Consider the following 26,855-nt stretch of genomic DNA (forward strand, 5'->3'; position numbering starts at 1 on the left):
ATGGATGATGCTAATAATCATGGGTTTTATATCTCTCTATATGACATTTTACCTATATATACATGCATGTACAGTCAGAGATCGCCTGTCAATATGGGAGTGCTTTTCAGTGATGTGTAGCTATCCTTTTTGCCGCTGTTGCAGGTACCTCCCACTTTTGAGTCTCAGCCCTGGGACTTGCCCTGAGGTTCGGCACGTGGCTGTGTTCTTGAGGAAGACACCCGGAAACTGCTGCACGCGGGGCGTTCTTTATTAATAACTGGCTGCATAATCGACAGGCACCCCAGCCTGCTCCCACTGAAACAAGCAGGAGCAGTAACGCGTAATATTAAGTCACGCAAGCGCGCGGTGCAGGAGAGAGTAGGGAGCGTTTTAGGCGTGAAATGTGCCTTTCTAGTGGCAGGGGACGGAGTGGGGCAGGCGATTGGGAGTGACCGGCCTGCCGGGCCAGCCGTGCTCGCGCACCCCGTGCTGCCCCGGGGGAGACGCTGGGTTTGGGGGAGCCTGGTCTTGGTGTGATGCCACTGACGTGGCTCATCTCGCTCCTCTCCTGCGTCACGTGGCTTACTGCGTTCGTAGTCAGTCAGACAGAATGCCTTTAATGTGCAAGAGTCTGATTAATAAATAGCTTTTTACTGTTTAGAAGGGGGCATAGTTGTTTACGTATAGCTATAGCCTCTTAAATGTCTTGGTATAGAAACTCGGTGTTTAAAATTAATATTCATTAGAACAAGCACATAAGACTGATTTTAATAAAAGAGCTTTTGGTTATTTCAATTCAGTTTGTTTTCTTTTAAAAAAAAACCCTACTTCTCGGAGCTTTAAGTTAAATTGCTAGATTACTGTTATTTTTAAAGATAAACAACTTCTTTATAGGCTTGCGTGGGAAATGTCACTTATTTTATGGTTGAAGTTCCCCTATGCCAGGAATAAAACAGAACTTCCTATTTCTAAAATATATTATGTAGATCTTATGGTAAAGGAATTATAGCATGGATATGTTTTTACTACCAGGAACAATATTTGCAGCTTCAGTGATGTGGATGGATACATGAGTGCTTTGTAATACGTAAATCGACAGCAAAATGGATTAAATGCAGAGTAGTCCTTCCTGCCATTTTGTGTCTCTGGCTTACCAGTTGAAAGAGCAGCATCGCAGCCGGTGTACGCGTTTCCTAGTCTAGAGATAGACACTGACCTTTCCCTATTTTAGTTTATAAATGCACACCCACCTAATGCTGTTAGATAATGTGAATTCTGCCTGTCTCTGAAGTCCCAAATTTTGTAAAGGAGATTGATACATACCACGGGTTATAAAAAAAGAGAAATTTCAACAGGCGTATTTCTTGACTTTAAAGGGTTTTTTTAATTACTGTAATAGTGGTTAATTCATAACCGTCTACTCTTTAAAGGAGAGAGCATTTATGGAATTTGCAGTATAACTTTCTGACTTGAAAACAGCATTACTCTATTTAATCTAAAGTAAGAAAGGATTGGGCTGTGGGATTTGTACGTCAGTGCCATTACGCTGTTGTTAGAAATCGGTTCACAGTTTGATTAGGGACGTAAATCTGGGAGAACTGATTTCAAGGAAATATCTTATTTCTGCACGCTGCAGTAACGTGTGTGCAGTTGGGGGCACGTACTTGACAGTACCTCTTTTTTCAGTATTTATCCAGTTTTCATGAACAGAGTACACTTGGATATGTTAAATTCAGATGTAATGTCACAGTTAGGTGTTTCTGCTAAAACGGTTTCAGAAACTGTGAAATACGCTCAAGATAAAAATACGTCTGATGGGGATCTGCCTAAGAAGCCCACTGCAGTCAGTGGGAGGTTGCACTGCCTTCCCAAGCAACTCTGTTGGAGCTAAAACAGTACAGAAATAACCTTTAAAGCACGACTACTAGTACCACCACTACTGCTACTACTAAAACTATGTATATAATGCAAAATATCTGGGTCATGGAAGTAGTGTTGGCAGGTTTTTTACAAATCTGGTGCGGGACTTGCGTAGTGTTCAACGCTAATATGTGCTTGTCATTTTACCAAGCTCTGTTTACGTCCCAAGTTGCTGGGCTGGGGGGGCTATGAAATACATCTCGCGTGGTACAGTATCGGGGCATCCCCACTTCAGAGCTGGCTGCTCTGTGCCGCTGCCTTTGCGCTCTGCTTTTCCCCACGATATATGCGAAAGTACAAAATTGAGAGAGGGGTCTGTTTGCTTTTACGTGCTGTCGTATCGGTGTAGTGGGTACAGTTCCTACAGAGCTGGAGTACAAGGCCGGTTTGGTTTGCTCAGCGGTAGTTTACTGAAGAGTATTTTTCTTTAACCAATCCTTCACTGTGGTTATGTGGCCAAGATGTTAATTAGCTCATTGTTTCTGCTTAATTTTGTGACAGTGCTGTAATTATATCCCTCCGTTGTGCCATGAAGTAATTGCTGTATCTTTTCCAAATTTTATGTTGAGATATGTTATTGGTAAACTTTGAATTTGGCAGAGGTGTTTTGAAAATACTGTAAGGCAGTCAGTAATTTTTTTATTTCTTTATTTAAAAGACAGCCATTTGGCAATTTCAAGGTTTGGGACTGTACTGTCAATGTAAATAGAATATTGATTTTATTCCATTTCCTATCTCATTAGAGTCATTGTCATGAGGATGAGTTCACGTTGTGTAATTATCTGTTCTTGCTGACAGTTCTCATGTCGTTAAGACTGGTGTTTTCAGCTTCCACTTTCTTTGAGCATAAAAATAGCAGTCTTCGCTGCCGTGTTCTTCTTTAGTGTTGTGCTTTTTGCCTGTCCGGTTTTGTACATCTTTCTAAGAGACATGTGTGAATTGAGATAGAGAAAACAGGAACGTCCAGCAAACCCAGTAACAGGAAGAGTGAAAACAATGGCTCCTCCGGAATGGTTCCCGGTGCAGTGAGACACTCTGTTCGGATTCCTTATATTCCTGTAGCAAGCAGAGGAGGAAAAATGTATCATTAACCTGGCTGTGCAACGTTTCTTTATAGCGATAACAGGAAGTAGTAAAAATTGAACGTATTTAATCAGAACTTAGAAACCATAATCGCATGGTCCTTTCTCTGTTAGTTTCACTTTCCTGGGCATTTTCAGATAACCTTTCCATTGATTTCTGAAGTTGTTTCTTAATTGTTTTCATTGACCCAGCTCAGCAGACAAATAAGTCATCTCTCTTACCCTCTTAAGGAATGACTTCTCAGTGTTATTTCTCTCTCTTCGCTTTTCGAGAATCACTTTGTAATTTGCTTTCAATGTTTTTAGCTTCATTTTCCTTGTATTCCCAATAATCAATGAAGGCAAGGTTACGCTTTGTCCAAACCAATGTTGCAACACTCCCAAGACAAGTAGCAAATACTTTCAAATTTCAAAAGGTGAACTTCAAAAACCACCTGCGGATTAAGAACAGCCTGTAGTACTGAATGACCTACTCGGTGGAGTCTGGAAACTGTCAGCCCCCAAATAAATTTTAATTAAATAATTAAACCTCCTAAAAATCAACTCAACCCCTTCCTGTCCTCTCACTGTGGTTCCTCCCTCTGGATTTGTTGCAGTCCTTCCTAGCTTATCAGAGACAGCCCCAAGAGACACGTCACGTGTATCTGCTGGGCTTGTTTTTTGCAGACAGTGGTGTCCTTTAGTATTTGAGGCTTATTGGGGACTCCTTACTGGCTTGGAATATCACAAGAGAATTTCAGAGTGAGGGGAAAAGAGTTTATGCAGATAAAAACATTATAATTCTGTGCTAACATCTTCCTTTATTTAGTGGAGATATCGAAGATATACCTCTGGTCTGAAGTCAGCCTTTATTTTTGCTAGAAGGCTATTTTTAAAGCTGGCGTTTCTGGCTGTGTTTTCAGGTAGATAACAAATTCTGACAAAACAATTTTTCTTCAAGTAACTGTGCAGACAAAATATACATCTAGCATTTCTTCACATTCAGAAGATTTACCTCTGAGGCATCGCAGCTCCTCAGAGTAATACTTTTCTTTTTGTAGCTGGCAGCCTGAAGAATGAAGGGTGAAATTCAGCCGTGTTTAATGCAGTTATAGATACGTCACTGACCTCAACAGGAGCAGGATTTTGCTGCGAGTAAGTGGCTTAGTCTGACTCCAAATAGAAAACTTATTACAAAGCTAGGAATAAAACACGGTTTCGTGAGTTTTGCCAGGAAGATTACCCCTTTCACTACACGTGAGCACAAAAGATAGTTTTCATCTGTTTTCATTTTGTATGTCGCCTTCATGTTCTCTTTCTTTCATGGTAGGGGGTGACTGCTCTTGTAATGTGAGTGACACTAAATACCTTGTTTCAAAAATGCGGCCTTTAGCTTGCTTTGGCTTTAGCATGTAAAATACATCAATTGCTGCTCTGACTCTTCTTAGCATTTGGAAAAATCAATGCTTGGTATGGATTGTATACCAAACTGATGAACAGGAGAAAATCCCTGCTTAGAGCTGTTAACTTGTGCTTGCAAGTAATTATGCACAGTTGTTTGTCTCCTGCTAGCAGGGGTTAAAAATGTGGGCACGATTAGAAGTGTCCTGGCAAGGAAACCGTGGTGCCCGTTATAATCTATTAGCTGTATTAGGTGTGCTTTACTTCTCCCGTAGTTTGTTGTTCTAACCACTCGGTCCCTGGAAGAAGGCTCCTCGTAGTTTTTCCTCATCTATGGGTTGGGATCCACGCTGACCAGCATTGCTTCCCCGGATGCGTTTCTGGTGACAGTGTCAGTGGTGCTGCTTTGGGGGGGGGAAATACGAAGGTTGTGGAGCGGTGTCTTTAGAAGGACAGGGATGTGAACAACCTTCCCCCTGGACGCAGGTGGGAGGGATGCTGCTGGGGGTTGCAGTGCTGGCAGGAGAAGTCCCATTGTCGGTGTTGCCCGTGGGCTCCGGTGTCCCACGGCGTGCTGCGGGCACTGCCGCGAGTGCCCCTCTGCTCTGTACTCCAGGCTGTGTTTTTTGGAGATCTGCAGGCTGTGTTTTTGGAGATCTGCAGGCTGGGACAAGAGTTATAATTTATTATAATGTTATATTTACACATGGCACCCGCCTTCTGTGGCAAAGCTGGGCATCTGAAACTTGTCACAGAGAAGCACCCATTCCACCGCGGCACCCGAGGGGAAGGGTTTACCCTCTCATTTCCAGATGTTAAATGCCTGGGTGTTTTTTTAAGTGAGTGGTGCTTATCGCGAAGCTTGTCGTTCACCTGCAGTATGCTAACGGGAGGGCACAAACAGAGTGCTGAGCAGTCCTTCTCTTTGGGAGGGCACGTTGTTTCCTGAGCTCTTAGGTGAATGCAGAGCCAGGCTGGTCTGTGGTGACCGCCATCCTGGCTCGTGTCAGGGACAGTGTGGCCAGCAGGAGCAGGGAGGGGATCGTCCCCCTGTGCTCGGCGCTGGTGAGGCCGCACCTGGAATGCTGTGCCCAGTTTTGGGCCCCTCAGTACAAGGAGGACATTGGGGTGCTGGAGCGTGTCCAGGGAAGGGCAGCGGAGCTGGGGCAGGGTCTGGAGCACAGGGCTGGTGGGGAGCGGCTGAGGGAGCTGGGGGTGTTCAGCCTGGAGAAGAGGAGGCTGAGGGGAGACCTGATCGCTCTGCAGCTCCTGGCAGGAGGGGGCAGGGAGGGGGGTCGGGCTCTTCTCCCAAGGAACAGCGATGGGATGAGAGGGAATGGGCTCAAGCTGCGCCAGGGGAGGTTTAGGTTGGAAATTAGGAAAAATTTCTTTACGGAAAGGGTGGTCAGGCATTGGAACAGGCTGCCCAGAGAGGTGGGGGAGTCCCCATCCCTGGAGGGGTTCAAAAATCGGGCAGAGGTGGCACTTGGGGACATGGTTTAGTGGGCATGGGGGTGTTGGGGTGATGTTGGACTGATGATCTGAGAGGGCCTGTCCAACCTTAGCGATTCCCAGTTTTACTCATTAAAAACTAATCCGGCCGCCAAGGCAGGAAACACGAAATGAATTCTTGCTGTGCCCTGAACTGGTTCAGCGTGCACTCGGCAGCGCTCGGTTAAGGGCTGGGCTGCACGACCTGGAGGCCTTCCCCAGCCTGAAGCGTTGCACGACGCCGTGACCCCCAGACGGCGGCAGGCAGCGGCGGGGCTAGCGGCGGGGCTAGCGGGGGGCTCGGGGGCAGCCCGCGGCCTTGCGGGCCGGGCCTGCGGCGAGGCGGGCGGCGAGGGCCCTGCGTGCGCCCGGCCGCTGAGGCAGCGGGGGCGGGGCGGGGCGGGGCGGCGGGCAGCGGACGGTACCATTCCCGGCGGCGGCGCCGCGTCCCGCCCCCCTCGCTGCGTGTCGGGAGGAGCCCGGGCCCGCACGCTCGTCCTCCGGCGGCCGGCGAGCCCCGTCGGGCGGGCGCGCCCGGGGCAGCGGCGCAGGCAGCCTCTTGACAGGCGCGACCTTTCATAAGACGGCCCCCGCCATTGGCTTCCTGCCCGGCGTATCGCTGCAACGCTCCCCGCCATTGGCTCGCTCCCCGCGATGCCTGGCGCGGCGCGGGGAAGCGGCCCCTCTCCCGGCGGCGGCTGGCGTGAGTGCCCGGCGGGGCGGCGGCGCGGCGGGACGGCCCCGGAGTGCCGCCCGGCGCATTGTAACGTGTCTCTTCTCTCTACAGGTTGGTACTAAGAAGTGCCTTTCCTGACGTCTCTGCTGCTTGGGACCGCTTCTAGAGCAGCCGCTGCTTTTTGCCTTGCTTGCTGCCAGCTAGACCGCGACGACAGCGCATCGCCCGCCACCTCTAGCCAGACACCCCCGCTGCCACCCAAAACCGAGAGAAGGGCGCTGGCGGGCCTTGCCGCAGGCTGCTTTACTGTAAAAATAAAAGTTTGCTGTGAAGGTCAGAGATCTTCTGCCCGAAAATCAAGGAGAGGAGAAAAAAAAAAAAAGCAACCCCCAAAAACCCCCCAAAACCCAAGCCCAAGGCAAAGCAACCCACCCCGTCTCGATCGTTGCTCTAAACTGCTGCATCTGTCTATGCCAAACTAATCGATACCCATCGCACCGCAGAACCCCGTGGCAAATTCGGCTGCGTGGAGATTACCTTTCAGACAACTTTCCCGACAGCAGCTCGGAAATCCCGCGCCGGAGGGTGTGCCACGTTTTCATGCTTGCGTCGTGGGCTCCGGCTGGCGCTCAGGATGGGTTGCTGAGCGCGCGAGGCTAGTCCCGGGCCACGCGTTTTAACGTTCACCTTGCTGGTAATCCTGGCGGTTCTCTGAGTGCGAAACCCCTGGCGATTAGCAGTGTCACGCCGTGAACCCCCGGTGCCACATCTTTTCCGTGAGATTGCGGCCACCCCGTTTTACACGTACTTTTAAAATAGGGAGCGGGGGAAAAAAAACAAACAAACAAACAAACCCAAGTATTCTGGAGGTGGCGCTTTCATCATTTCCAGTTTATCAGTTCAGCTACTTGTTTGTCCGTTTTATTGGAAATTTTAACTACCTGTAAAATCTAAAGATGGCTGTTAGTGTCACACCGATTCGGGACACAAAATGGCTAACGCTGGAAGTGTGTAGGGAGTTCCAAAGAGGGACTTGCTCACGACCAGACACGGAATGTAAATTTGCACACCCATCGAAAAGCTGCCAAGTTGAAAACGGACGCGTAATCGCCTGCTTTGATTCATTGAAAGTGAGTAAATATTATATTCTTTTCAAGGATATACGGTTAATGAAAGAAGCAGTTGTAGCCAGAGAAACCCCGCAGCCCGAAAGGGAGCAATTGCTGGCTGCCACCAGTGGGATGTTCTGCTGCTTTCATTTTATTGATGCTTGTTGATTTGTTTTGCTGTTTTCCTCAGGGGAAGGGGAAGGATAGGGGGAGTGAAGGGAAAATACGCCTGGCAGGGCTCGGATCCTCCCTCCAGTATGGCTGCAGTGACTGCTTGTTTGCCTCCAAATTATTCCCTGCCTGTAGCTGGAATAAAGGGCACTTCACGTAGAAACAGCAAAGTCACTGTAAGGATTCTTTGTTTTTAATAGCACGAACCACGTAAGCAATATGAGGATTTGTTTCCATCTCGTAACTACCGGCGGGTTGCTGGTGTCTCTGGACAGCTGATGGTGAATCTTAGAAGAGTGTTTTCCTCCCTAGGTTATTTGGGTGTGGGTGAGCACCCTGCTTGTATTTCTGCGTTTGGGACTGCCGTGGATCTCCTGTCTTTTTCACAAATGCGCTTGCTGAAGGGCAGGACGACGCTTAGCAGAAGGCAAGGTGCCTCTAGACGTGCGAGCAGGGCTGTAGCAGAGAGGCTACAGCCTTGCTGTGATTTTTAGGAGGTGTATCCGAGCTAGGCGCTGTAAATATATGGCTGCTGGTTTACTGTAGCTGGAGTTTCAATAAAAGGTATTAAATGTGTGGATCCCAGCGCCTTCCCTTCATTTTTTATGAGTTAAATAATCTTAACGTTTAAATTACTCATCCCACAAACAGTGCAGAATTAATTCAGTAGAGTCATAAAAAAAAAAAAAAACAAATCAAAAGTTGGGCAACAGAAATATGTCTGTCAGGTTTTTTTTTCTACAGTATAATTTTCTCTTCTTGGGACCGAATGCCGGGAAGCGGAGCAGAGCCCGAGCGCGTGGAGTTGGCTGGCGGCAGAGACGCGCTCTGGGGAGGGAGCTGTGGCTGTAGGCAGCTGCTGCAGGGCGCCTGTGCCGCCGGGCCCCCATCGCAGCGGGAGCCGGCCAGGAAGTGGCTTTGTAGCGCTTTTAGAGAAATCCTGCAACGCGCCCGAGTTTAAAAACATGTCTTGTCTCAGGTCAGGGCAGGGGGTGAGCATTTAAAAGGCTCTTGGGCCTGAAATACCCAGCCCCACCACCCCCAGCCGTGTTTTAACTTACGGATATTGAAATGCTTTTGTTTGTGTTGTTCAGTTTTATTTTTAAATTACAGTAATTATGCATGGGGGGGGGGAGAAAAATCCATTTTAAAACGTGGATATTTAGTGTTTCTATGCATGAACAAAGCGTTGGAGCCAGGAGCAGTGCCACGAGCCCGCCTGGCGCTTCCTCTTTGAGGCATGGCGCGGCACCGGCCGCCGCTGCGAGGACGCTGCACCGTGGTGGTGACGGAGGGTGCGCGGCCGGCCGCAGCGCTGCACCCATGGCGGCACGCCTGCCGAAAACGCCGGCCTGGCCTTGGGGGCTTAGACGTGCCTCTGCGTCAGAGGGTGTGAGAGTGAAGACGTATTTACGGGTAAAACAGCACCGGCGGTATGCCCCGGTTTAATTTCCTGCTGAACGGGTGTTGGATCGCGCGGCGCACGGCAGTCGCAGCAGCCTTACCCCGCCGGCCTTGCGTGTTTCCGAGCGCGGATCCAGCCGAGAGGGTTGAAACGGGACGGCAGAGTTAATCGGACGTGAATCTCCTTCGCTACGGGAGGCATCGCCCGAGTCCGCCGTAGGCCAGCGTCCCCCGCTCAGGTTTCTGACATCCGCGGTCGTTGGAAGTGCCGTAAAATCTCGGCGCTGGACGAGGCGGCCAGCGGCGCTGGAGCGGCAGCGTGGGCGCGTCGGGATGAGAGCAGCGGGGACCGGCCAGGCTTCCCCGGCCCCGGCGGCACGGCTGCTTCTGCTGTTGCCGTCAGCAGGGCTGCTCCGCTCTCCTCTTGAGCGAAGGGATAATTGGCACCTTGTGAAGAGCTGCAAGGTCCGGGGTATTGACTGTAGGTAACGCTACAGCAGCATTACGTTGCTGCAGAATACCCTGTCGAAGAGAGTCTGTTGCCCACGTAAAGTCAACGCAGCAGCCGAGTTGTAAGCTGGGAGGGAATCTGCGTCTAAAAACACGCTGCTTAGCAGACGTGCTTACTTGTGTTGGTGCTGAAAGGTTTACTTGTGGCTGAGGTGCTTCCCCCATCGCTGCGTGCTGGAGGGGCTCCCGGGGGATGCGGCGGATCCCTCGCTGCCGGGCGAGCACGGCCGGGTCGCGGTGCTGCCGCTGCCGGAGCACGGCCAGCTGCTTGCTCCTGAGCGCCTTTTTTATTTTTTTAGTTAAATGGCTTCTATAATGTATGAAAATACCTTTGTTATGCAGAAAATGGAATATCTCTTCGTTGAATTCCCTGCCCAATCCGCAGGGTAGAAAAGCGGTTGCTCAGTTTTGGTTTTGCTTCACCTCTCTGTCAATTTTTGTGGGTGCTAAGCTAAACAAGCACTAGTTATTTTGTTACGTTTTCCGCAAAATCACAAACTTTAGGTGTTATGCAAAAACAATTTGGGGAAATGTTACACCAGATTTTTCTAGATCCTGGAAGGCCAGTTAATAGTTTACCAAAGGAAAAAAAAAAAAAGATTTTTGATTGGGACATTCAGAAGTAATTTTTAATATTTCAGTAATTCAGTGTGGATGTAACGTCCTTGCTCTTTAGTAAAATAGCAGTACACCTAAAAATTGACCTTAACATTAAAATACTTGATTTCTTATAAATGTATGTAATATTACTATTAGCTAAACAGCTATCCTTGCACTGTCTTTCAGACATAAGACAGACGTTTAGTCGCTGAATTTTTTTTTACAAGCTGCGAATGCGTCTTTCGCTCATATTGCTCCCAAGAATTAGCGCTCGTGTGTCTTGGAAAAAGCGCTGTTAGCTGCCGTCAGGCAGGTGTGTGCGAGCGCTGCGGAGAGCTGCCGCCCCTGACGGCGGCACTTGCCCAGGAGCTGGAGATGGCCGGTGTGCTCCGCTATATTTAGAACGTAAACAGGCGAAGCACGTCCTTTCTGAGGGGACCCCGTCCAATGGCAGCACCCTTCAGCTCTGCCCGCCGGACCTTGGCCCCCGGCCCAGGTGCCCTCCGCGGTGCTGTGCAGGGTACAGCAGGCTGTGCAGCCAGCCGCGAGCAGGCGCCCCTCTCGTCTGCTCCTAGGAGGTAAAAACAGATTGCAGAAGTGGAACTTTTGGCTTGGGCAAAAAAAATTTTATTTTATTTTTTTTTTTCCTATCCCCCATCTCCCCGTGAAATGAAAGCAAAAACGGTATACGCAGGTCTAGAGAGGGGCATCGTCCCCTGCCAATCTCTCTCCGTGTCGTGTTGCCGCCCGCGGGCGCCGTGTCGGTGTCCGCCGGGGCTGCTCTGCCGCCGTGGCACGGAGCGCGGCACAGCACCGTCCCGCGGGCGCGCCTCGGGCTCTTTCTTCGTCCCGAGCTGGTGAGGAGCAGCCGTTGCTGCCTGTTAATTGGAAGCGAGGGGGAGAAGAAGAAGAGGTACGTTTCCGTGACCTCGGCGAGGTAGTGCAAGGAGGAGGTCAGGGCCGTGTCAATCAGAGCAAGATTTTATCATCCCTCTGTTGAATACCCTCCTTCATAATTAGCCCTAATGAAATCTGCAAGGCTGTCCTTAGGGTAGTGCATTAATCAAGATAACTGCGTGTGGGATAATCTAGCCCGTAGATATTAGGAGGATAATTTTAAAACAAGAACGATTATGTAGTATATTCAGATTGTGCGCTTGAGTGGCTGAGTCAGCTCCAGCTCCAGCTCTGCGTTGTTTAAATGCCGTAGGATTTTTTTCCTAAATTTGGATGCCTAAAAGCCTGTTAAACTCTCTGCAGCAAAAATAAGCTCTTGAGTTCCTAAATCAGGAAACCGGTTTGCAACAGAAATTCGATTTTTAGCATAATTTTAAAATGTTTTTCTTCATTTTTTGCTTGGAAAAATACGCCTAAGTAGGATTCATTTTTGAAATCACATTAACTTCATCAGATGTTCCCATAGTCGCCTGACGTTTCCTGAAAACTGAGATAAAGATGTCTTAACAATGGGGAGATGGATGTCAAATGCAAATCGTGTGGGAGGCTGCAGATGCGCTGAGGACGCCCCGTCAGCCTGCCTGCAGCTTGCCTGTGCGCGCCGCATCCTTTGGCTGCCGCGGCGTCTTTCCTAGCCGTATATTTTTGGAAGTATAAAAACAAGGAGGAAGAGAGTGGGGAAAGGGTGATGTGGACTCAGGCTGTCTTTTTGCCGCTGCTGCCTGGTCGTGGTCGGCGCTGCTGTCAGCCGGCGCTTCTGCGCTGCAGGCAGCGGGCTTTCTACAGGCTGCAGGCTGTTGCGATCCAAAACACGCCGGTTCGGACTGATCGGAACCTCGCACGGTTTCGGTGGACTCGGTGAGCAGTGCAGGATTTGGGCTGAATCGTTTATTCCTTTGGAGCTAACGCTTACTACGGGCACTGCCACTTTCAAATCAATTTTTGCCCTCAAGTTACGCTCCTGCTAAGGCAGCTACTTCATGCTGGAGCTGGACGTCCCGATGAAGTGTAAAAGCTTTTTCCTACTCTTCCTTCAACAGCTGAAAAGTCCTGAGCTTTCACATTTCTCTGCTTTCTTGAAATTCTAAGAAAAAGCTAGAGACTAGAAGTTCAAGTCTTTTCACTGGTAATGTCTGAGTTTGAAGCTCTGGTGCCTTGTATCTAAGATCCCCCAATACGTAGTGTATTAGTATTTTACCTTCTGGTGTAGAAGTACTTACTTTTTAAACATGAAACTCCTGAACTCTGTAAAAGTGACACGCCGCTTTTTACCGAGAAGCCTTAGAAATATATATAAATGCGTTATTATTATTATAGATTAACTCGGTGAGCACCTTATTTCTACCACCTCAGAGCTGTAATTGTTAATTGTTGAAATCTCTCTACTTCGTCGCTGCTTCAAAAAATAATGATTTTTTTGACTTGGCGTTTCCCTTTGTGTTATACTTACCTAAGGGTGTAGAATAATGACCTTATTTATTTATTTTAATACAAAGAAAAGAAAATCATGGTAAGTGTATTTCACTAATAGTGTGAGAATGGCAGATCATGGGCTCTGTCGGTCCTTTAATTAAGGCAGAATGAAAAATCCAGAAACATAGAGACAGTTCAGCAGGTGACTCTTTAGTTATTTTAACTTTGGGGTGTACAGCATCGCTTGAGTGCAGCCCAGTAACAGCATTCAGGGCGCAGAGGTGAGGTTTGGCTCGGGGCCGGGAGGCAGATGGATGCACGTCTGATTCCAAGGAAACTCATAAAGCAGTAACCCTTGGAAAAAAAATGAAAATATAAACAGTGTTCAAATTCCTAAGATCGGATTTGCCATTTTTCTCCCCCTCAGCCTGTGCGTCTGCCAGTAGGCTGAGCTCCAGAAGGGGAAGCAAAGGGAAAGCGGCGAATACGTTGGGAAAATGGTGCAATTGTTAGGCTGAGTGGCAAATAGTCCATTAAAAAACCAATCAAAGCCGTGCATGTTCCTCTGTGGAAATATAAATGCCATTTTGAAATCAGATATTCAGACAAAAGAGTTATGGCTCGCTACCGTGTTCAGAGTTCATATTACAGTTTCAGCTCTACATCTGCAGGAAGAAATTAAAAAAAAAAATTAAAACAATGCATTGTATCATTTGCACTGTCATTTTTTTGGAGGCTGTACATAATAGAAACCAGCGTGAGTTTCCGTTACGTACGGTCAGGAACTCTGCTGCGTGCAGTCAAAATCAGTGAAATTCTGAACTGGTTTGCAAGGAAGATTTAGAGAGGCATAAAATAGGGAAACTTGATGTCAGGAATATTCAGTCATTTGTCCCAAGTCTTCAAACGAGCGGTCAGAAGCAGCCTGGGAGGCCTGTCTCCTTCCTGGGCTGACCCCCAGTCTCTCTTGCTCTGTTTTTCTGAATACAGATGCCTTGTTGCCAAGGTTGACTCTCAAATTTGTTGGAAGCAACAAATTGCATTCAAGACCAAATGATCACATCTGGTTTTTGACTTTGGAGAAGCATTAATGGTTCTTTGTTGGGACTGCGTAGCCCAACCGGATCGCTGCCATTCAGGAAACACTGCCCTGGGCGCTGCTTAGAAGCCTGCGCTTCACGTCGGGAATAGCTCCCGTGTCGGGGCCGTGCCGAATGCCCGAGAATGGCCAGGCTGCTGGGGGAGAAGTCTCACAGCCAAGGCAAGTCTGCCGCCCTCCTACCCATCCGGTCAGGTTGTGACAACCCTCTTAAGAGAAAAACCAGCGTTGTTTTGGGGATGGTCAGTAATGGACTCGTCTTTAATCCTCTCTCCGTGTTCTTGTGCGTCCTTCTGCGCCGTGTTGCGTTTCCCCGTGGGTTGGGGAGGGATGCGTGGGGCCGGGCTCAGCGCAGAGCCCAGCTCTCCCCGTTTCGCAGCAGCAGTCCTGGCCCTGGGAACAGCTCCCGGCACCGTCCCGCTGCTGGCCGGGCTCCAGGCATGGGGAGGGCAGCAGTGCCCTGGGTGCGCAGGCTCAGGTTTGGGGCAGAGAAGGCTTTGGTGAGAAGCAATTAAAAAGCATTCCTGCATATCCTGCGTCTTTCCTCTGCGTTGCTTTCAAAGGGAGCAAAAGGCAGAGCAGGCGGAGTCCGGTGCCGGCTGGAGCACCTTCCGCGGGGAATGCTGCCTGCGGCATCGGGTGAGCTCTCCCGTTCCGAGGACAGGGATCCCAGACGACGCGCAATTTCAGTGACACTAATTGCTTGGTTTTGTCCGCCGATTGCCTCGCCGTGTGTTTCCTCCCACCGGGACTGTGTGACAGTGCTTGGGGGAAATAAGAGGGTGATCTTTCAGTCTTTAAAGGGTATGAAGCCTCCTCACCGAGTCTCTGCCTTGCCGGCTGCGCTAATTGGCGTGCTTGCTGGCAGCCTTAATTGTGAGGGATGGGGCTTGTGCAGGTGAACGTGCCTGCAAGCGGCACAGCGGCAGCTGGTCCCTGCTCGCCTCCCCCTGCGCAAGCCCCTCGCCGTGCCTGGGGGATCCAGGCTTTTAGTTTCTGCAGCCGGGGCTGCACAGCAGCACTTAAATTAGTTCCCGTACAGAATAACAGAAGAGATGCTTTTATTCTGATTCAGAGGTCTGTCTTTTTCCTTAATTTGCACAGTGCCATTTGAAGGGCTACTGCTGTTGAGATAAGATTTAAATAAACACTGAATTGTAACATAGTGAAACGTGGGATCATGCAAATAAGAAAACCTTTTGGGGGTTCATGTTTGAATTTATTGAAATACTTACGACATACCCTCTTTATTAGGGAGTATCTAGTTATTTAACTGATACAGCATGCTAGTTGAGGTAGTTGGCAGCAACTCCAAGATTTTGGTCAAATAGAGGAATGTATTAACGTCTGATAAAGTGGGTTTTTTAAAGAGGAATAATAAATCCAGCTACGTCCATCTGCAGGGTGTAGCGGTGCTGGAGTGCATCACATCAGCAATGGCAAGGTGTGGGACGCAGCAGCTTCCAGAGCTCCTGCTGCGTTAGTAGCATAGAATCATAGAATCATTTCGGTTGGAAAAGCCCTTTAAGATCATCCAGCCCAACCATTAACCTACACTACCAAGTTCACACTAAACCAGTCAAGGGTAGACTAGACTAAACCATGTCCCCAAGTGCCACCTCTGCCCCTTTTTTGAACACTTCCAGGGATGGGGACTCCCCCACCTCTCTGGGCAGCCTGTTCCAATTCTTGACCACCCTTTCCGTAAAGAAATGTTTCCTAACATCCAACCTAAACCTCCCCTGGCACAGCTTGAGCCCATTCCCTCTCGTCCTGTCGCTGTTCCTTGGGAGCAGAGCCCGACCCCCCTCCCTGCCCCCTCCTGCCAGGAGCTGCAGAGCGATCAGGTCTCCCCTCAGCCTCCTCTTCTCCAGGCTGAACACCCCCAGCTCCCTCAGCCGCTCCCCACCAGCCCTGTGCTCCAGACCCTGCCCCAGCTCCGCTGCCCTTCCCTGGACACGCTCCAGCACCCCAATGTCCTCCTTGTGCTGAGGGGCCCAAAACTGGACACAAAGCAGCAACGTAGGAGACCTCGGAGGACCGCCGCTTCATGCGATCCCAGCAGAAGCTGCGCTGGAAACTCTTGGCATACCGAGGCAGTGCTGGTTTGAGCTCCGGGAGCTCCGGCACGTCCCCGTCGGGGGCTGCCCCCGCGGCACCCCTGCAGGGGCGCGGGGCTGGCAGGGCCGTGGCAGAGCGGTCCGGCGCGTGCCTCCTGCCCGGCCGGCTCTGTCACCCGTGCGCTACGGCAGAACCGATGCGCGCTGTCGGGGGCATTGCCCTGCCCGGTGTCTGTGTGCCCAGCCCGGAGCCGAGATCTGCTGCATTACAGAGCAACGGAGCCGCGTTTCGTGGGCGCTGCCTCGAGAGGTGGTGTCCCTGCTTCGGAGCGAGCAGAGGCGTTCCTGGATGTAGCAGATATATTGATGTGATAAACAGGATCTGTTTCCTCAGATTGCAGGTTTGGTTTTTTTTTTTTTTTAATATTCCAGTCACTGCGTAAACTTCCGGCTGATAGAAGTGCTGAACTCAGCAGCCTTTTGCACCCCAATGCACTTTGACTGCCAGCTCTCAACCCTGGAGATCCTGAAAAGTTCTCTTGCTTTTCAGAGACGGGATGGTGGGAACACCAGTGCTGCTCCGATGGGAAAATGCTGATACTTCAGAAGTTTGCTCAAAGGCTGCTGAGGAGCGGTGTGGTGCTTTAGCAGGAGGGTTTGAAGGGGCCAGCTGGGGTAGCGGGTTTGGATCGAGCTTGCATCTCAAGAGCACTTCAAGTCCCGTGAAGTTCCTGGAAAGACTCTCCTCGGCTCCAGATTCCTTTGGACCATTCCTAACTTGGCGAAATTGTACAGAGTTAGTAAAAACGGAAGAGAGTACTATTTGAAGAAAGGAGCAGCTTTTTGAGGAAACAAAGCAGTTTACTTTGTCGCCATGATTTCACTGAAGTTGAATGGGATGCTTTCCAGGCTTAAATATAAACATAAGTAATTGTAAGACTGAGATTTAAATTTGAAAAAGAGGAATGGCAAAGTACGGAAATTGCGCTTCATGCACGTGCACGCTGTCCATCCTGCCGTGCCGGCTGCACGGGAGGGCGCGGGTCCTTACGTGCCCGAGGGGCCGGGGAGCGGCCGATGTGGCGAGGTGGCCGTGGGGATGTATTTTGGATCACAACGTAGCGAGGGGGCCGTGGGGCCGTGGGAGGTGGGTGGCTCTGAGGCCACCTGCGCTGGGGGAGCTGCCCGTGGGGCCAGTAGGACCAAAGGCTCTGTCGAACCCGAGGTGGAAGATGGCACTTTATGGCTGGGGCAGGTCATGGGCAAGAGTCGGCTCAGGTACACGGGGGCCTGCAGCGTACCTGGGGAGCAGGGTCGTTGGTTTGTGGCCACGCTGGAAAAAACACAGTCCGGGAGCAGCCGCGCCAGCCCAGGGGAGCTGCAGGCGTAGTAGGTAGCCACCACTTCGCAAGAGTAAAGGTCGTTGCTCTCTGCTCTTCTTAAGTCTTTTTGACTTCCTGGTGATGGATTGAGTTGCTGCCCAAGGGAAGTACCCACCTGCTGAACTTCAGGGACATCGGAAGCCCTATGGCATTTTAGCTCCTAGCAATATTAATGTTTCTTCAATTTCCAGCTTTTCCAGTGTTGTTTCCCCTTTCCCTGTCCTTTCTCTAGACGTACATCCTTTTAAAAACATCCTCGGGCTTGAAAGCACAAATACAAGCTGATCATAAACATTACTAGGTTAAGATTGCAAGAAGACACAAGAGTGAATTTTAACAAATTTGGCTAGTGTGTGCTTTATACGTGCTGGAGGGAAGTCTAAGGAATAACCATGTGTAAGAGCACGCAAGTGAGCAAGCGGGGTTCATGAAGAGTTTCTAACCGTGGTTACACTCTACGAGCACAGACTGATAATCCATTGCACAAGTGAATTTCTTTATCCTGACAGGATTCAGCCTCAAATCCTGTGCGATTTCAGTGCTAGTCTTCTATACTGGGCGAGGGAGAGGTTGCACGTTTATTTTGAGAGAAGTCTTTCCAGCCTTGACCAGCCCACAGAGAGGTTTTTTTACTTCACAGGAGCCTGGCAGATTTTTAGCTCTGTGTAGTAGCTAGCATAGCAGTGTCAGGAACGGTGCACATTTTTTCTTTGTTCGTTAAGGTAGTATGCACGCTTAACTGAAGTCTTTTGCAAACAACAGACAGAAGAAAATAATCTTCTGTGAAATGTTTTCAATTCAGCTGTCGGCGTGCAGCAGCTCTGAGTTCAGAGCGCGTTGTGCAGCTGGAGGCAGGGCGAGCTGAAGCTGGGCAGGCTGCACGGCTCATTTTCTCCGGTGGAATCGGGGTTTAGAGCCAGCTTTTGATGGGTAAATTGTGTCTGTAATTCAGCTTTCTGGTGGTAGGGCGCGTTGAAAAGATCATTTGCGTTAACATATCCTTGCTTCTCCCGTACCCTGGTAAAATCTCCCCTGCAACGAACTGAGTTAAGGGACAACTTGGATTTCTGCAGTGATTGCAACCAAACAGAAATACAGGCAAGCTAGGAAAAACCTGACTGGGCAAACTGAATAATTAAAGATTTCACACTCAAACTAGACCCTCCTCAAAGGAAACAGAGGAGTCAGTTCTGTGTGTCTATTACGCTGTTATTTATTCCTGTTTATTGAACGCCGAGGCTGTACCTGGTGTTTTACGGAGCAGGGTGAGGCGTTTCCCTTGCACAAGGCGCGCAGGTGACGGATGGATGGACACCCGTGGGTACGCACGGCAGCTTTATTTCAAAGTGAAGTACCTTAAAAATGCAAAGTTCTTTTTGCTAGTGGAGTGCGAGGAATTGTTTCATAGAAAAAAAAAGGTAATTTGTGATTTAAATATTTCCAGTTGATGCTGGTGGCGGGGGGCTTGTGGTGGGGTTTGTTGGGCCGGGGAATTTCTCGCTTGGCCAAGGGCCAAGCGTTTGCCGCACAGAAGGGAATGTGCGTGGAACTGCAAACTGGTAACATGTACCTGCAGCAAAAGGGGAAGCACACTGGAACCAGAACTAAGGATTTTAATCTTTTTCTGTGGCTGGACTGCACAGGAGGAAAAAAGGGATTTTTATAGCGGAAGTACCATGCAGCTTCAGTTAAAACTGGCTTTTTTGGAAATTGTTGCGAACTCTTGAGAGCGCTGGTTGAAAGGGTCTTCAGACTGTAAAGTCAAGTCAGCTTTTCATTGCATTGAAAGTAAAACTGTCTGCACTTTCCTACTGCTACTAGCAAAGGTGGTATCGATATAGGATTGGACAATAGTTTAAAATATTGCTGGAAAAAGTGTTTAGAAGTATTTAAATGCCGTTTCTTTTCCCCCCAGTAACTTACTTGTAACTTCTTATTTGCAAGTTGTATTTTGTGCTCAGAAAACATCTTAGCGTTGATTTCATGAACGTGCAAACAGAGCAGTGGACACGGGGGTGCCATTGCTGCTCTCTCCCCTGTGAGAGCGCACAATATATGGAGCAGCGCTTGTGCTGAGGGGAGGTGGGTTTGCAAGGAAGCTTGTTGAACTCTTTAGGAAGAATAAACCTAAAGGCATATAAAAATGTGGTAACGTTGGTGAGAAATTAACTCTTCCGCCTGCAATTGTTAAATAAGCCTCATGGCAACAAATCAGCTACAGGATGTGTTTAAGCGAATCGATGCGCTAAGCAAGGGCCACTTTCAGAACGCGGAGGAAGGCATTGCTCGGGGACTGAAGCGAAGCGGAGGGGCAGAGCAAGACGGAAGCGCAGGCGGGGCGGGCGGCGGCGGGGTCTGCACAGTGACGACCCCTCCCCGTTGCGGCCTCTGGGCTCGGCCTCGGCCCCCGGCGCGGCCGCCAGCTCGGCCCGTGGCTCCGGGGTGGCCGGGCATTGCCTTGCTCTCGGGAGCGCTTGTGGCAGACCTCGGTCAGCCCAGGTAAACGGCTTTAAAAAATACTCAAATGGCCACCCAGTGAGATGCGGCACGCTAAACTGGCCTCTTGCTAACACGGCGAGAGGACCCGCTCTGGAGCATCATCAGTAAAACCGAAGGGAGAGGAGAAACCTGTAAATTTTATTTATTTATTTTTTTAAAATCGGTTTTCGTAGTGACTCGAATGAGAGAAGAATGGGTGCTATCACATCAATTGGAAAATAAGACTGACCATATAAATAGCCTGCATAATTTTTCAGAAATGCCTAGATAGGTACGTGAGGGAGAAGGGCACAGTGGTTATGCACCAACCAAAATTGAAATGCTTGCACAGCGTGATGCAGCTGACTTTTGGTTGTGGTACAGCTACTTGTATCATTAAAATAAATGAATTGGCAAAGGTAAGAATGCCGTTGTGAGAAGGCAGAAATGCCAGCTTCTTGGCAACTATCATCGATTTATTAGATCATGGATTACTGTGTTTAAAGCTTTCCTGGAATACGGCTTTCCTAAAGCCTGGAAATTGACTGAAACAAGCTTAAATTGTGCACCGAGTCAAAGCCTGGTTCACACGCTCTGCCTTCTTCAGAGGTCTCCGTGCTACCTTGCGATCGCTCGGCTGGCTGGCAGCGGAGCAGGACCTCGCAGCCCGCTGCTCGGGACGAGGCGAGTTCAGCCTGTGGGGGATGCTCGGAGCGAGACCCCTCCGTCGGTGCCACTGGAAGGCATTAACTGAAGTGGCTGTAAATGATTACAGTTTTTTACGTGCCTGCTTCCTCTGAACAGAGATGAGCGTTCCAAAGTGCAAGTTGTGTGCAGTGTTGCTCATTTTACTTGTAAAAATAGTTTTGAATCATGCAGATAATGAATTCAAGTGCCGATTTCAAAAACGCAGAAAAAAAAGACTCAGGAATTATTTCTTATTTGGTTTTAAAACCTCCTTGAAGTGCTGGGGGGGGGGGTGTTGGTTTGGTTTCTTTTTTAATTATCCACTGCAGGTATACGTTGATAATGGCTTCTTTACATCAAGGTAAACTGCTCTTCCTAAGGAGGTGTGCCAGTTGTACTGGTTATGGTCCAGAATACTAGAATTTCTGGCTGCTTTTTTATATCTCCTATTTGAACTATGGATGGCTTGATTTTATACTTAGGAAAAAAAAAAGAAGGGAGAAATAGAAAGAAACTTTATTGGATATAAACTCAAATATCTCATACCGAAATGATCTGGAAGAAACATATCATGAAGTGGTTCATAATAATTAATATTCATTTAACTGCCATCACATTACTGAATATTGAGATGAACAAAATGTGTTACAAGTAGTTTCTTTAAAAATAGGTACGACTGGGTGCAGAAGGAAAAATACCATTTTAGTCGCTGTATGCAAGGTTTTGAATGCAGCTACTGCACTTACTCCTTCCTTTTTAAAGTAATTCTTGAAATCAGAAGTTTCTTTATCTCATTCTGTTGGTTGTATAGGAAATTCAATCAATTTTCTTAGGTCTATTTTTCTTTGCTTTAGTGCATTCAAGATGTATTTTTGCAGGAAGTTCTGTAAGGAGGGGGTTGGTTGGTTTGAATTCAAGGCTGGAAGAACAAAGATGTTTGGATGCTAAAATTTTTATGTAAATGGCCTTAATCATAGCCAGCTAAGAAGCTGGTACATTGTTAATGCCATTTCGCCTCATTTTTACAATAGATTTGGCTGTGGAAGCAGAGAGCAGATCGCGTATTCACGACTGGGTTTTGGAGGAGAGCTGGGGGCCGGGAAGAGGAGCCGCGGCGGGGCTGAAGGGGTCAGCGGAGCGGGCTGCACGCCGGTCCCTCACCCCTGCCTTGCACGCGTGCTTTCGCATCTTGGAGGAAAAAACGCGGTTCAGACGGAGAGCTGCAGCCGTGCAAAGGGCGGCTGGCTCGGCGGGCAGCGCTGGGTGGGCGCCATGTTCTCCACCGGGCAGGGTGCTGGTGGGACGGCTCCTCCCAGGAGCGCCCGAAGGTGCCTTCGCCCCTGGGCTTTGTCTTGGAGGCGGCAGGAGCGTGGGGATCGCCGACCCCGCTCCTTGTGCCGCGGTGGGAGCGGGGCCGGGCCCGGCAGCGTCGCCCAGGCCTCCGAGCGCGGCCCCCGCCGTGCTCCCGCAGAGACTGGGAGCCCGGCTGCCGCTGCCAGCGGGAAGCGCCGGGGGCACGGACGCCTCTGCCGCTGCCTCACCGAAACCGCAGGCAGGCACCGGCGTGGCCGGGGAAGCGTCGCCGCTGCCGCCTCCCCTCAGAACCCCGCACCGGGGTAAATCGCCGCACCGCTGCCGTCCCAGCGTCGCCCGCGTCCGGCGAGCGTGGCACAGGGGGCTGCGTGCGGGCCGGGGGCTGCGCGGGGAAGTGGCCCCCGCGCTGCCGGGCCCCTCCTGCGCCGGGGCTGCGGCCCCGAGCGGAGAACGGGCGGTGGGGCCAGGCTCGGCCGCCCCTCCTCGCCCCGCCGCTGAGCCCGTGGGAAGGCGCTCGTGGGTGAGATGGCGCAGGCCACGTTCCGCCTGCACGGAAATGGAGATCGTCGGAGGGAAGTGAGAAGAGAAAGCAGTCAAAGGGGAAGAGGAGGCGACGGCCGCAGGCGTTCTTCAGCTTACAGAAGTAAAATGTGTAAGGAGGTGGTTAAATCTCAAACTAGAAGGCAAAGCAGAAGATAGGCAGACATTAGAAGGAGAGACAGAAACAAGGGCATGAGGGTGAAGGAGGTCAGATGCTTATGCCACCTGAAAGATACGCCAAAGGAGAAGGGACTCTGTTTTCAAAGTGTGAGCAGACGGAAGGGGAAGAGAAAAAAAGGAGTAAAACACAAGCGACGTCGAGAACTGAACTGTTGAGGGCGATGCGTTGGTTGGATGCAGCACGCAGGCAGGCTCTTGAGCTCCGTGAGAAGCCGTGGTGGTGCTCAGTTGCTGCCAGCTCTTTGCGAGGCAGGTTTTTGTACCTAGTTGCAAGCACGGTTACTGGCGTGTTTTTAAGCATATCTGAAGAGAAAACTTAATACCTGTTGACGGATTTTTTTGAATATGGAGGAAAGTGCACGTAATTTTGCCGCGTTGGAAATTTCTAACGTTTGGCTTAATTAAGGCACTGAAAACAGGGAGGGAAGCAGAGGCTGCCTCTTAATGTTTCAGGCCATGCGCTGAAGAGATTTTTAGTGTCTGTAACGATGTAAAATATTTTTACACAGTGTTTGTCACACGTTTGTTGTTTAGATGTCTTGGGTGATTTTAGATGTGTAAATACCTAAGTGGTTAGGCACTGAAAACGTGGCTACAGTGGAAGTTTAAAGTCACTTGTTACAGAGCTTTCCACAGAGTGTTTTCTCTGTGCTTCACGTACATGTGCGTATACAGGCGGTATACTCTTTGTATCTATATGCTCAGTATTCTATCTATATTACATATATGAATGTTGTTCAAAAAACGGGCAGAGGTGGCGCTTGGGGACATGGTTCAGTCTGGTCTACCCTTGACTGGTTTAGTGTGGGCTTGGTAGTGTAGGTTAATGGTTGGACTGGGTGATCTTAAAGGGCTTTTCCAACCTCAATGATTCGATGATTCAAGTAGAGCTGTTATCAGAACTGCCCTGAGGTTCCAGCGATGGGTTTGGATTCCGATGAAAGCGTTTGGCACCCAGGCAGGGAGAGGTGGTGTCGTTCTTTAATTAGCTGCGAGCGGACAGGTTTGCGGTACTTGGGAGCAGGTGCGCACGCGCGTGTGCGCACACATCAGCACTAGTGATTTGTAATACCTGTGCCGTGTGTTGGCATGACGTAGGTAGCAAGAGGGATTCCAGCTGTTGCAGGATTTACTGATCAGAGCGCATTGCTTTCTTCTGGCCTTCTATCTATCTATATCATTGTCGGAGCTCAGCCCCACGCAGCCATCGCTCACTGCCCTGCCCCGATGGGATGGGGGAGAGAATCGGAGGAGTGAGAGTGAGAAACACTCCTGGGCTGAGATAAGAACAGTTTAATAATTGAAATAAAGTAAAATAGTAATGCTAATAGTAACAATATAATAATGATAATAACAATAATGATATCCAAAGCAAGCGATGCCCAATGCAATTGCTCACCACCCGCCGACCGATGCCCAGCCAGTTCCCAGCAGCGATCGCTGCTCCCTGGCCAACCCCCCCAGTTTCTATACTGCCCATGACGCCGTATGGTATGGAATGGCCCTTGGGGCAGTTGGGATCAACTGTTCTGGCTGTGCCCCCTCCCAGCTCCTTGTGCCCCTGGCAGAGCAGGGGAAGCTGCAAAGTCCTTGCCTGGCATAAGCAGCGCTGAACAACACCTAAACCATCAGTGTGTGATCAGCGTTATTCTCATCCTAAATCCAAACCACAGCACTGTGCCTGCTACTAGGGAGAAAATTAACTCTATCCCAGCCCAAACCAGGACAATCATGTATAGTTTTTTAAGTCAGGCGGTTTTTCAAAATCCTTTTGTACTTGCTCTCTCTTTCGCGTCAGTCAACAGCGCGCAGGGAACCAGAAGAGAGCTCCCCCCAGAACGTGTGGGTGCAGGGCAGGGGAAGCGCTCTTGTTATGCTTAACAGCAGTGGTGCTTTGGGGTAAGGGTAGAGTTTTGTTCCCTCCAAAGGCACGAGGGAAATGCCAAGTGACCCGAGTAGGATTAGACACCCGCTGACTAATTTTTTTTTTTTTTCAGTGGTAAAGCTTAAAGGCTTAGTAAAGTACAGGAAATGCAACAGATGAACTATTTATGTAGTTTTTTAAAACACCTGTCTTCAACTCTGGATTGGCAAAATCTGTAAACAAAAATTTTACAGGGAAGTATTTGAAAGATTAAAAAAACATTTTAGGAAAAAGAAAGCTTTCACAAAAGCTAAGGCTTAGTCAGCGTTTTCCTTTCACACCCCGCTGCAAGGCATCCCCTTCTTCCTCCGAGTTGAGGCTGGGCGAAGGGCAATGTCTCCAGTAGGGACCAGGCTCGAGGAGCACGGCTTGCCGGCAGCTCCACAGGCGCCGCGGGCATTGGGAACCAGAAGTTTCGGCAGGATCAGCAGGTCCCCGGGAGGTCTCATTCCTGCGTCTGCGGCGTTTGCTGGTAGAAGGCCGATTGGGAGAAGAGTTTTTACCCCCTGGGGCCCTGCACAGCCAGACGCAGCCCACCGCTGCGCTCCCTCGCGCTTCCCCTCCGGAGCTGCCGGCGCGGTCGCTGCGCGTGGTGAGCAGGACGTGCTGCACCGGCTGCGGTGCTCTGCACCGGCGCGGCGGGTCTGGGTGCTCCGGGGCTGTCAGTCGTGCCACGGTGGCGAGGGCGGCCCGCTGTAATTGAGTCAGGCGCTCTGCTTGGGGCCACGGCGGGTGTTTGGGTCAGCACCCCAGCGCAGCTCTCCCGGTGCGTGGCCGTTTGGTGCTGCAGGTCCGCTGGAGCCCCAGACGAGTCCGAAAGAGCACAGAACTGGCAACGGCGTTACGGGTGGGAAAGGCAGGCGCAGGGAGCCCGCTGCACTCCAGGTACGTCGGGGTGGTATTCAAAGCAGCTCTTCGATCTCCCTGCTGTAAGGCCAGTCTCGCCCTGCAGCCTGTCTCATGGACCTACTGTTATTCAAAGGGGGGAAAAAAAGACCCTGAGAGTAATTTGATTTTGATTTCTACTTACGTTCTTCTCCCTTATTAGTGGCGCTGGTTTGAAAAATAGCTGAGCTTGGGCATTAATCTATTTTATTTCACGTGGCAGTTTTTGAAAATTAAACTTCATGATGTAGATTGCACTGTCAAAATTACTTGTCGGTTTTACGCTTTATCTACCACTGAATCCAGAAGGGGTCTGGAGCTGAAACGTCCCTTGGCTGTCTGACTTCTTCCTCTCTCTGTACATGTTCTGATGAAGTTATGGTTGGTTGCGGTGGGTTTCCTTGGTCTGTACCTATGGATGGGTATTACTGCTGCACGTATTTTTGCAGTACGTTGATGGTTTGTTTTCAAGACTTTTGGGAAAGTAATGTTTTCCTAATTTCCTTCCCCGTATACGTTGCTCGAGAGGGGAGAGAGCTGCCGGCAGCCTTTCGGAAGGCGTGACAGTGACACCTTTCAGGCACCCCGAAGCCGCCTCGCCGTGTGAGGTGGCAGGGCGACGCCGTAGGGTGTTACTGCTAAGATTTAGCCGGAGCGCCCAGCCCTCGGCCTCCGGAACGCTGCGTGGCGTGGCACTGCCCGGCGCAGCGCTGGGCAGGGGGGTGCGGGCTGGACACTCGCTGGGGACGTAAATGGGGATTTCCCTCGGGGTGGGAGGTCGGTAGTTTGGGGCGAGAGGGAGTTGTTATCATCGTGATCCACCCGGTGACCCTGCCTGCAGCAAGGAGATAGAACGGCCATGGGTCACTGGGGCGGCATCCTTAGACACCAGCAATTTTGTTCCACGTCTCTTGAATTCTTGGCCTTTCTGTGGATTATTCCAGAATTGCAGCAACTGGGTGCCAGGCGGCTCCTTCAGGTTTTTTTTCAGGCTGCTGTGTTTTGTGTATTGACTTCAGGTTTGTATGTAAAAAGGAGCCTCCAGCAGCTGGAAAAGCCTTTTGTGAATTAAGAAACTCTGCTTTGTGCTTAAACAAATTGAAAATAGCCGTTGCTAAAAATACACCCATATTTAATTTTTAAATTTGGAAAGTATTGCTGGATTTTATTGTTGTCTGGAGTACAGCAAAAGGTCACTTGTCCAGCATCATCCGTAGTTGCTTCATCCTTTTCTCTCTGTTTTATTTAAATGACGAGTAGTTAAATGTTACTGACTACTCAAGTTCTGATCACCTGACAATTTACTCAGTTCAGCTTCTGCTCCTTAACTTTGTTCAAAAAACGGGGAGCCGAGAAGGGCAGGGGTTTCCAGTGGCGGTGGTATCGCTCTGTGGTTTCGCGTGCTCCGATGGCCGGGAGGTGATCTACCCGCTGGAAGCCGAGCCTGTGTTCCCAGGCGGCAGCGCTCGGCGCTGAGCGCTTGGCGGGGACAGGGAGCTCTCCTGAAGGGCCTGCCTAGCACCGGTTCGGGGACTGTCGATAGGGACAGGCCCGGGAGCGCGTGAAGGCGTCGACTGTTCGGGTCCTCCTCGCTCTCTGGTCTCGCTGTCG

General features: G+C 50.0%; 1 protein-coding gene across 12 annotated transcripts in view; it reads left to right on the top strand.

Annotated features, from left to right (window-relative positions):
• Positions 1-26,855, top strand: part of MBNL1 (muscleblind like splicing regulator 1) — a 115,598-nt gene that overhangs the window by 21,766 nt on the left and 66,977 nt on the right. For 8 of the 12 annotated variants that reach the window (XM_075716251.1, XM_075716253.1, XM_075716248.1 and 5 more), the window contains one exon: positions 6,643-7,661. The exons of 2 other annotated variants lie outside the window; for them this stretch is intronic. In XM_075716251.1, coding sequence (XP_075572366.1) covers positions 7,488-7,661 — 174 coding nt within the window. In that variant the 5' untranslated portion in view covers positions 6,643-7,487. Of the gene's footprint in view, positions 1-6,617; positions 7,662-9,454; positions 9,530-26,855 lie in introns of those variants that run through there. 2 more of the 12 variants (XM_075716243.1, XM_075716256.1) reach the window with 2 other exon arrangements.

Source organism: Pelecanus crispus, chromosome 9 (assembly GCF_030463565.1).
Source record: "Pelecanus crispus isolate bPelCri1 chromosome 9, bPelCri1.pri, whole genome shotgun sequence".
In the NCBI taxonomy this organism is placed as follows: domain Eukaryota; kingdom Metazoa; phylum Chordata; class Aves; order Pelecaniformes; family Pelecanidae; genus Pelecanus; species Pelecanus crispus.